We start from the raw sequence: 11496 nt of genomic DNA, 5'->3' as shown, positions 1-11496 counted from the left end.
CGACTATTTTATGGAATTAATACGGACATTGTAACCAGCTCTTTATAATACTTCCAGAAGGAATGTAGATGCTTTATTGATAGGCTTTCCATCTTAAATTGTGTCGGTTTGTCTGCAAAAATGGGTAAAAAATATCTGAAAAATTGGTCATTGGTTTCATTGGTTTCAATGAGGGCACTCGTGTTCTGGCAGGGACTCGCTTTTCGGCACGGCAACCCCAGTCATAACATATAAAAGTATAATAACAAACCACCAGCTGCTCAGGGTGAAATGAGGACCAAGGTCATTTGGGGTCATTGGTAATTTGACAGCGTTCTGACACTGCGAATTGCATTTGCCAGACTAAGGATTCTGCGCAGTAGGCCTACATATTACAGTGTGAAATCAACATTAACCAAGTAGGACCAACACCAAAGTAGTGATTTAACATTTCAACATTTGCTGCAACTGCGCCTTTAAGACGCGCTGGGGGCTGGTTTTATATGTAGCCAGTTGCCGCGTGGGACGCGTGGAGAATCATTAAAGCGAGTAGAAAAGGCATAGGGAGGGACAGTCCACTCTCAAATTTGTACTGCAAGTGGCTGCACTGAACTGAGTCGAAGGAATACGAAAATGCCTTTGGAATTGTTTCTGGATCTTTTGTCGCAGCCATGTCGGTCTGTTTACATATTCGCCAAGAAAAACAACATCCCGCATGAGTTTAAGAAGATTTCTCTGATGGAAGGTAAACTTTCTTCTTCACATGTTGGATAGATGCTTTTAAGTCCTTTATGCATGCATTTGTTCATAAGATTGTGTGGGTGTGTTACGCTGTGGGGACTTGGGGCAAGTCAACCAACATAACTGTTGAATTGAATGTGCTCTGTTTGGCTTGGCGAATGAGGCTCCAGCACTCCAATACTCCAGTAGTGAAGGCCTACATGCCATTTGTGTGAGTATAGTGTTAGCATGTTACAGCAATTATAAATAGTCAAGGTAGGAATTTCCATTTCATTCCATCCTCCTTTTCATTGACACCCACACTGCAGTGCATAGGCCATGAACTTTGTTAAGACTTCAGTGCAGTGGCAAAGGTGAATCAGCAGTAAACTGCCATGAAAGCTGTTGACACTCTATTAGGTCTAGTTCTACTTGTTCTACTTGTTGTTTTTTTCCAACTTTTAATTATTATTATAATTTTTTTTACTCGGGTTGCAATATGGAACCAGGTATGCAATATTATAATGAACTATTACTATACTACTATACTATTATGAGGCCTATTGCATACCACTATTTAACCCTTTGTTTTCTGCAGAAGACCATTATGGTGAGGAGTTTGGGAAAGTTAACCCGATGAGAAAAGTACCCGCCATACGAGATGGAGATTTCTGCTTATCTGAAAGGTAAAATAAAAAATAAAAATTCTTTGTATATTGGCCTTTGTATATTCAGTTGGGGTGGGGCATTGAGTTGGGTTTAGTTCATTGCCATGCACAGGGGCGGATTAAGAAATTATAGCCCCCTGGGCCAGACACTGTCTTGTTTGATTAAAAACAAGGGGGTGGTAGCTCAGGTGGTAGAGGAGCCGTTCGGCCCGGTAGGCCCGTGCATTAATTTTGTAGAAGAAGGTACCGCACATTCTTGTCCATTGTGCTGCAATTTATTGACAAACAACGTTGTTTGTCAATAAATTGCAGCACGATGGACAAGAGTGTGCGCGGTACCTTCTTCTACAAAATTGATCTTGCACCCGCTACCTGCACCTCGAAACCTCTGGTGTGCGTTGGTTTCCTCCCTCAAAAGGCCGGTGCATTAATCCACCCCTGGCTATGCATGAGAACTAATGTGGTAAGTTGCATTCATTGTTGGAGCTAACACTGAAACACGTGATTTGGGTTTTTTTGTTTGGTTGTTGAATTTGTTTGTTGGTTTTTGCCAGTAGTTTTGGGTAGGGTGCGCACATCCAAAAACACTTGTTGCAGGTGCCAGACAAAAAGTCAGACAGTTGAAAAAAGGTTGGTGTGCACACTGCTGATAAGCTCCAAAAATAAACTTTATTATTTAAAAATCTACGATTTGATCACGCTGGATCTTCATCAGGCATATGATGCTTGTTTTTGCCACACAGAGAAATGTGATAATGTAAATAACTACATTGTATTCTGCATGAATAGCTAACATAGCATTTTATTTATTTTCCCCGAGTTGGTGTATTGTAATGCTGAGTCTACTTTAACCCACATCCAATATTTGATCAGAGGGAAGAACCTTTGATTTGTTATTAATCATTGCACAGCCGTTTGGAGGTGACTAAGCACACCCGGTAAGGTCTTTCACAGTGGTCAGTGTCCCACATGAGGACAATTCTTCCCTGTAATACCGTCCTTTTCATTTCCACATTGTCACCTGAGCGCTGAAGTCTCCACAGCCCAGCAGCTATGGAAGGTGTACTGTGGTGCTGTGATGTGGCCGTCAGACACCTGCACAGGTGATGATTTGTGTCCTGCCTGGAAAGTGTGTTTGCTGTACTAGCTAGCATTCCTAGGAACTTAAAGGTGCACTGAAGATGTGGCCAGAATGCTTCTCATTGAAATAATAATAATAATAAACTAGTATTTACTAGTATGAGCAAAGTTCAAGTAAGTTTTGCAGCTAAATAGGTCTATTTCTGGAAATTCAAAATGGCGGACCATAGAGAAGTTCCCCTTTTCATGTATGAAAAGTTCAATTTTCCCAGTCATATTGAATACTTAGAATTTGATGGTGGTGGTAAGTATTTGTTAAAAAGATAACATTTGTAAATGGGCTCCATGGATTCTGGAAATGAACTGCTAAAAATATTACACGCTGCACCTTTAGTTGTTTATGTCCAGAATTCATGCTACCCATTCACTAATGTTACCTTTTTCATGAATAATTACTTACCACCACCATCAAATTCTAAGTATTCATTATGACTGGAAAAATTGCACTTTTCATACATGAGGGGGGATCTTCTCCATGGTCTGCCATTTGGAATTTCCAGAAATAGCCATTTTTAGCTGCAAAAATGACTGTACTTGGGCCATACTAGAAAATATTAGTTTATTACTTAGTAAACTTTCATGAGAAGATCAAATTTGGCAATAGGCAGCCCAGTTTCAATGAGCAGCATAGTTGCAGTACCTTTTTTGACCATTTCCTGCATAGTCTAGCAGCCATATGCCTTGGGTTATGTCCGGTTTTGTAATGGCTTTTATTGGTGCGTCACGTGACTAGGTTGGCAATTAGATTTGTATTTAGGCACCTGGGCACCGGTAGACTGTCAGGGAGAGGGGCAAGGAATGGGAGAGCACAATTTTCGTTGACCGCTCACTCAGAACCATTGTAGCTCTTTACGCTAGGGATGGCACAAACCGCACCGAAAACCGAAACCGTACAATTCACACACATACCGAACCGTGCAATCCATCGCAAACAGCAAATCATGCATTGCCCAGAAAAATATGTAAAACAGAGATTCTAGGAGTATCTTATCCAGTCTCTCTGATTAAAACATTAGCGTATAAGACCAAATCAGAGGATGACACAATTAAAATCACACCATTTTCACATTATAAGCCTATACAAACCATATGTAGGATATTTAGTGATAAGTCCGATTCTATTAGCCAGTGCACCATTTATCATGAACTAAAAAAAAAGAACCGTAGAGAACCGAAACCGTGACCTTGACACCGCGATATGAACCGAACCGTGAATTTTGTGAACCGTACCACCCCTAATTTACGCACAATTTCATTTTAACTCTCACCTGTTGCGCACTGAACGGTGGCGGTTTTGCGCGTCAGCTCGAGTAACTCCCTCCAAGGCCTCTCAGTGGCACCTAGGTTTAGCCACCACAGTGTGCCTTTAACCCTTATTTACTGTGCAGTGACATGATGTAACATGTTGATGCATAAGCCTACTTTATTTATTAATTTATGTAAGTATGTATGTATGTATGTATTTTTTTTATTTATTTATTTATTTATTTATTTATGCATTGCTTTTTTATTAGTTTATTCATGATAGGACAGTGAGAGATTGGGCAGGAAACAAGTCTGGAGAGAGAAAGAGATGGGGAAGGTTTAATAATAATAATTTAATTATTATTATTATTATTATTATTATTATTATTATTATTAAGGTTTGGCAAAGGACCCGGGCCGGAATCGAACCTGGGTCGCCGGTGTAGCAGCCCAGTGCCCTACCGTTGGAGCCATGGCACGGCCTACATAGGCCTGATTTGTTAAGGGTGATTTATGCCTCGAGACCAGCGTCCCTGCGTCGTGATGCAGTGAGCCGCGCAGTTAACGGAGTGAAGCCCCCCCCACCACGCAGGTACTCTGGGGCACCTCCCTAAAATTGTGTCTCGACGCAGGGAATGATGCAGACAGCGACGGAGTGAAGGGCGGGAAGGAGAGAAAATAGGTCTCTGATTAGTCCTCTCTACCAGCCTGCTCTGTCCTCGAGAACAAGCTTCTTCCTTGTTCTAACCTTCGTCGGGCTACGGACCTCATTAAATAAGTTGCCCGTGCTTTTGTCTTTTCATTTAGCCTATTTACATGAACCAAAGACAACACATGTGCTTGCAAGTTAAGACGCTGAAGTTATATTTGGGCAGTTGAACAGTGTTTCCGAGGAAACATTCCGCTCCTATCCTTGTCAAATGAGCCACTTCTTTCTTCCTAAATACCGCGGTGGCTGCCAGTGCGATCAAAAATGCACGTAACATAAAGATTTAATGTTTCATTTTCATTGTCGTCGAGTCTGTGTAGCTACAAAACAACAGGACACGTCTAGTTTACTCCTTGTATTGAAGGTAGAGTTTGAACAATCATCTCGCTGCCCCTACCGTTACGACGGGAACGGAGAGCGCAGCCAGAATGGAGCTGTAAATCAATATTCACTGCGTTGACTCGCTACGTTGACTCACTACGTTGAGGCTCTAAACAGAGCATAACCCGCCCTTTACACTGCACCCAAAGAAAAGGCGTCTGCGCCTTAACATTGAATCGTGTGTTGCTTGGTGCGACTGCTCACCAAAAATAGTGATACTAGGACAGTCAAAAAGACGAGGCGCACACAAGGCTTGCAGGTTCAAAAAGTGTATTGTGGCCGACAAATTAACAAAAGAAGTCAACGGAAACTATCTGGAGCTACAAACGTTTCGAACCTAGTCCATTATCAATGTCTCCAGCCTTGTGTGCGCCTCATTATTAACAATTTATTAACACTTAACACTTTATTAACATTTTATAATAATTAACATTAAACGAAGCATTTACAAATGTTTGGAATTGAGTAAGAACCAAACTACGATTGCACAGTGGAGTGGGAATCAACTTCTACTGTGTTGGTTTCATGCCTTCTGGTCTTTGGAGGAGAAACTTTGAGAAACATTTAGTTGATAATTAGTTCATTATAATATAGAGTGCTTATAAAGGTGTTTATAGGTAGTTATTCTAAAGTAGTGTTTCTCAACAGGGGTACTACAGCCTCCCAGGGGGCGTTTGGGAGCTCTAGGGGGGGCGTGGCAGACTTATGATGAGGTCAAGTGGGCGTTGATATGCTTATGATGAGTTTGTTCAAAAAAGCTTGAGAACCACTGGTCTAAAGTGTTACTGTAACTGTGTATTATTGCCTTGATTCCTGCTTGATGTCTGCAGCGTGGCCATCTTGATGTACATGGTGGATAAGTACAAGACCGATGACCACTGGTACCCTGCTGACCTGCAGAAGAGGGCACGCGTCAACGAGTACCTCGCATGGCAGCCCATGGGGATACGCATGCACGGGTCCAAGATCTTCTGGATTAATGTAAGAGGCACAAGCCTACTCGCATACAGATACAGAGACACAGACACAGACACACACACATACACACACACACACACACACAGTAGTACATGGTTTTGATAATTAGCGGCTTTGATAATGAACCTGACATTAACTTCATAGCTGATATTTAAGTGGTGATCCCCAAGATCATGTTTAGGAGGTTCTGTAAGACATTACAGTACACAGGTTTTAATCATAAACTCAACCTTAACTTTGTCATTGATATGTAGTTTTGATTCTCAAGGTCATGAGCAGGCATGATCACATTCTCTACATGTTTTTTATTATTTTGATGCACAAAATGACTGACGTTTGAAACACCAAAATAATTTTAAAAAACTCTAAAAAAGTTGCTTAATGCTCCAGTCATCCCTGGGTCTAATCACTGTGAAGTAGCCCAGTTTGTCTTGATACTGCTCTCCTCGACGGTGAGCACCACCAAGGCTGAAGCGCAGACATCCCCTCTTCGAACTGCTCTACATGTACTGTACACTATAGTACAGTGTATACAGTACACCATATGGTTCAAAATGGTAAATGGACTGCATTTATAAAGCACCTTTCCACTCCGTCGAGGACTCAAAACGCTTAATATTGTCTGCCTCACATTCACCCAATCACAGTGGCTGCCATGAAAAGTGCAATTTTCCCAGTCATAATGAATACTTAGAATTTGATGGTGGTGGTAAGTATTCATGAAAACGGTAACATTAGCGAATGGGTAGCATGAATTCTGGAAATAAACAACAAAAAATCTTACACAGTGCACCTTTAACAATGAATCTGATGTGCGTATTGGTTACCAATAAATCTGCCTTCATTGTGATTGATGTTCAGATAATGGTCCCCAAGATCATGGGGAGGGGAGTCCCCGAGGACAAGAAGAAGGCGGCCATCGACGACCTGAACGGCTCGCTGAAGATGATCGAGGAGAAGTTCCTGCAGGACAGACCCTTCATCGCCGGAGATCAAATCTCACTCGCAGACCTGGTCGCCATAGTAGAAGTCTACCAGGTGAGGTCCATTTAGTACAGACAGGGGCGCCGCTAAAAATGTTGGGCCCCATGAAAGATTCAAATTTTGGGCCCCCAAAATGACAAATTATGTTATCAGCATCCTTCCAAGGGCCCTGTCAGTGCTGTTGGGCCCTTAGAATCTGTACCACCTTTCCCCCCCTCGCGGCACCCATGAGTACAGGTGCACCAGGTGATTAAAGGGTAGCTTCGGTCAATTTCAACATGCAGTTGTAATGCTCACACTACCCTGGACTTGTCAGTACTTGAGTTTTTTTTTTCAGCCTTTTCCGAGATCCTGGTCATTGTAATGGGGGCAGGTGTTTGTTTACATTTTAAAAAATCATTTTTATTTATTCCCAAAAACATCCAAAAGGTTATGCAACATCAGCAGACAACTAGCAAACAGCGATACCTTTTGAGAACATGTTTGTGCACAAGTGCCCCTTTTAGAGAGGGCATACATCTCACTCACAGTCCTGCTTGTCATTATAGAAGTCTACCAGGTGAGGGAGATAAAGTACAGGTGAGGCTATATCAAGTGAAGGAGCACAAGAGAGTACTCTACAGTTAAAGGATAACTCCTGTCAATTTCAATATGCTGTTGTTTTGCTCACGCCACCCTTGACTTGTCTGTACCCGGTGATGCTGCATTTTTCGAGTCAGCCCTTTCCGAGATCTGAGCTATTCCAATGGGGACAGATTTTGTTTACATTCAAAATTTTCTTAACATAGGCCTACTCTCCTAATATTATCCCAAATGGTATCGCTGTTTGTTAGTTGTCTGCTGATGTTGCATAACCTTTTGGATGTTATTGGGAATAAATTAAGAAGTTTTTTTTTTTTTTTTTAATGTAAGCATACACCTGCCCCCATTACAATGACCAGGATGTCGGAAAAGGCTGAAGAAGAAAAAAAAATCTCAGGTATTGACAAGTCCAGGGTAGTGTGAGCATTACAACTGCATGTCAAAATTGGCAGAAGTTACCCTTTAATAGTGTTGCATTAACCCATTGATGCCTGATGTAGCGTTGTGCAACATTGGCCCTGGCGCCTGGAGCTGCATTACGCAACATTCAGGCTCATGAGATTTTATTAAATATCTCCATTTGTTTGAGATGAATGAACAAATGCTAATGAAAGGTGAGGGTCTTAGCATTTAAATGCTAAACTTAGTGCATATTTTTATGTGCTTCAGAAGCTGAGATATTTTTACCTGACTTGCCATCTGATATGCTGGTGAGGCATGGGAACGCCTGCGTGGCGTAGCCAAACGCAGCCCAGATGATGTAAATCAGGTTAGAGATATGGGTGGTTGACGTTTCAGGGCGTAACGCAAAACAAAACAAAAGTTTTTCAAATTCCTGAAAAAAATGATGGATAAAAATTGGAAAAAAATAGAAAAAAATAAAGCACTTAGTGGTCTGTGGAATTTCACCTTATTTTTGCCATTTGTGGGAAAATGTGTCCTGCATCAACACATAGCATAGGCATGTCACACCGCAGGAAAATGGAGTCACACCACAGGGAATTCACTGCATTATGGCCATTTTAATCCTTTTGTATACATGACTGACATCTGAGCTCATGCTAACTTGATAATGATATTGTGTTTAATCTTAATATGTGTTTTTATTAATAAAAAAACTTTTTTTCCTCCTATAAGAGCAGTCACACCACAGGACACCATAAAATGAACCTAAGCATTGCGTGACAGAAAGATTGCAATATGAAGACATATTAAGAGGTTAAGAGTCACCTTAAACTTCCACAGCACTCTCCAATAACTGAGGTACTGACTGGTTAGGAGCCAGTCTTTAAGACCCTTGTAGTTGGCCTTGCAGCTGCCCATTCACAAACATTGACATACATGTCACCCCACAGGACGCAATTTGTGTTACGAAATTGAACTTGTAGTTAATATTACTTTCTTGAGTTTTTTCCACATTCACATATCTTAATCCAAAGTTAAGATTTATGCAATCATGCCAAATGCTTCATACATTATTCAAAATGTTGTTGGTTAATTTATATATATATTATTATATATGGTTTCATTAATGTTACAGTCACACCGCAGGAAATTTGACATATAAACCTTTACATAAATCTCAACAAAAATGTTTCTTCTCATCTAAGACTAATATGAAACATAATGTACCACATCTTCTTTCATTGACATTTGTTTTTTAAAGGAAAATAACAGTTTTGTAGGTTTTTAACCAATGTTACGAAAAAACAAGGCGTCACGTCTCCCACCCATATTTAGGTTTTTAAAGGCTGAGGTCAGCTTTTCTTAAAAAGGGCTCGGGCATTCAGCACCCTTTTTTGCAGGTCCCTTGGGCGTCAATGGGTTAACACGGCATTTCCTGTGTGTGTGTAGCCTGTAGGTGGGGGCATAGACGTGTTTGAGGGGCGCCCCAAGCTGAGCGCGTGGCGAGATCGCGTGCGTCAGGAGGTCGGGCCAGCGCTGTTCGACGAGGTGCACAAAAGGATTCTGGGAGCCCAGGAGATGGTTAAGGGACTCGACGCATCCAAGATGGCGGCTTCCAAACGACGCTTCCTGGCGATGTTCTTCTGAAACAGTCAAATCATTTACGGTTATTCTGAAGAGCCAAACGTTTTTCAAGTTCAAGTTCAAATTTATTGTAGCCATATCAACAGTATAACATACATTTGCTAGGAATGTCTTTTGGTTTGCTCACAAATTTAACAACACAAATACAAATAGCTAAAAAAAGAGAGAGAGAAAACAAGAGGGGCCATAAATAACAGGGAATTACGCATACAAATACATTTTGTGTGATGGATGCCTTCAAGTAATACGTACTGCACATATTTGTTTTAGTATGCATTCACACAAGTCTCCCTTTTCATTGCACACGTTATGCTGAATTCAGTGTGTTCATTAATTTTCCGTTCCATCACACATCGTGCTCTTTTGATGCCGGTGTCGTGCATATTGTAAGTGTAATTATATCCATCATCATTTCCAGTTATGCCAAAGAGATTGTTCGTGTGCTGTGTGTTGCTCTATAACACACTGTATATGTCCATTCAATTTCACTGATGTTTAAGAAGTTTTGTGTTTTGTTAAATTATCCTATCAGCACTTAAGCCTCTTTTACTGCATTTACGACCAGATGTAGCGCTAAAATATTATTTCTTGTGACTAATCGCTTGTTCTTCTATTATCTAGATATACACTGTAATATTAACATCTTTAATTGTATTTTTTAATGAAGAAGAATATTAAACAACTCTTGGTTACAAGATTGCGTGAGAAGCTGTTTTGAAAGAGCCCCACTCCTCAAGTTCCACATGTTATCTGTAGCATTGTAAGTGCACTGAGCATATTCTAGAACCAGGGCCTCATTGTTAGCTGCATGCTATCACCCAGGGTAATGTTTTGTTTGGCCAACCTTGTCTTCCGTTTGCCAGTTTGGAATGTAATCACAATCAGATTGCTTCCTTCCTTCAAATCCAATGATGCAATCAAAAGACATCTTCAGTTTGTATATACGTATATATAATAAATACATGATTGAGTTTCATATAAACTGCACCACATACTTAAATAAAAAAAACAAAAAACAGAGTGAGGATAGCACAATAAAGCTCGGAAGCTTATTTCCATTGTAGTCCTTGGTTTTAATGGCAGCAGATGTTAAAATGACAAGAGTGGCACTGGGATAAAACTACAACACATTAAATAAATAGCATACACATACGTAACACATATTCTTTACACTGAATGTGATAAAGGCTACTACACTGACTGATCTCTAAACCATATTTTCAAAGCCTGTTAAAAACCATATAGGCTATTGATCATCTTAATATTACCTGGTAACATATAGAAATGAGTGCTTCCCTGTTATGGTATTGACTCTTTGTGGAACAAGAACAAGTACTCAGTACTACTCGCCTGATAAACCAGCCTAAATGTGAGATAGGGCGTCCAGCGGGTGGCGCTGGTCTACTAAGCTAACTCAGTACTGCTGCAGCACACACAGAGGAACTTGGTGACTCTATCCTGATCCCCATTACCTCTGCTCTGCTCATTCTCCATTTGAATGGCGCAATGTTGTAACACTGTGCCTGTCCGGCAGGGCTAAATGTGTGTGTGTGTGCGCGTGCGCACGCTCACTCGCATGTTTTTCCTCCCACACACACACACACACACACACACACACACACACACACACACACACACACACACACACACACACACACACACACACACACCCATCCAACCTACTACTGGTAGACATGCCATGACAAATGGGGCTGGGTATTCAAGGTGAACAGAGTATGACTTACAGGGCGTGGGCGGCAGAGGAGAAAGTGCAATGTCATTGCCCCATCATTAGCTCTGTGCAAAGTCACCCTGATATGCATTAAAAGGATAATTTCTGCCAATTTTATTATGAATATTCTGTATCACATACTGAGTTTCGGGTACAAAATCTGTCCCTCGAACATGCGCTGGACAAAAGGGACCGTTGTCCCGGGCCCAGGGAGAGAGGGGGCCCAGAATTGGGTCCTCATTACAGTGTATCTATTGGGCTGGGGGGCCCTTTCCGATGACCTTGTCCTGGGCCCTGTCAAAGTTCTCAGCAGCCCTGTTAAAGTACAC

The 11496-nt window shown here is 41.2% G+C and overlaps 1 protein-coding gene across 1 annotated transcript; it reads left to right on the top strand.

Moving 5' to 3' along the window:
* Window positions 1-335: 335 nt before the first annotated feature.
* LOC134436694 (glutathione S-transferase theta-3-like) lies at window positions 336-10132 on the top strand. The gene is made up of 5 exons (XM_063186025.1): window positions 336-724; window positions 1298-1385; window positions 5673-5823; window positions 6682-6858; window positions 9241-10132. Exons 1-5 carry the CDS (start codon window positions 613-615, stop codon window positions 9436-9438), a joined length of 726 nt encoding a protein of 241 aa, XP_063042095.1. The 5' UTR covers window positions 336-612; the 3' UTR covers window positions 9439-10132.
* The last annotated feature ends 1364 nt before the right edge of the window (window positions 10133-11496 follow it).

Source organism: Engraulis encrasicolus, chromosome 20 (assembly GCF_034702125.1).
Source record: "Engraulis encrasicolus isolate BLACKSEA-1 chromosome 20, IST_EnEncr_1.0, whole genome shotgun sequence".
Taxonomy (NCBI): domain Eukaryota; kingdom Metazoa; phylum Chordata; class Actinopteri; order Clupeiformes; family Engraulidae; genus Engraulis; species Engraulis encrasicolus.
The sequence above is the reverse complement of the archived record's forward strand: the minus strand, read 5'-3'. Positions and strand labels throughout refer to the sequence as shown.

Coding starts and splice junctions, on each gene's coding strand:
- LOC134436694 (XM_063186025.1), top strand. CDS start 613: ATGCCTTTGGAATTGTTTCTGGATCTTTTGTCGCAGCCATGTCGGTCT. Junction 5,824..6,681: donor CCAAGATCTTCTGGATTAAT/GTAAGAGGCACA, acceptor ATTGATGTTCAG/ATAATGGTCCCCAAGATCAT. Junction 6,859..9,240: donor CCATAGTAGAAGTCTACCAG/GTGAGGTCCATT, acceptor GTGTGTGTGTAG/CCTGTAGGTGGGGGCATAGA.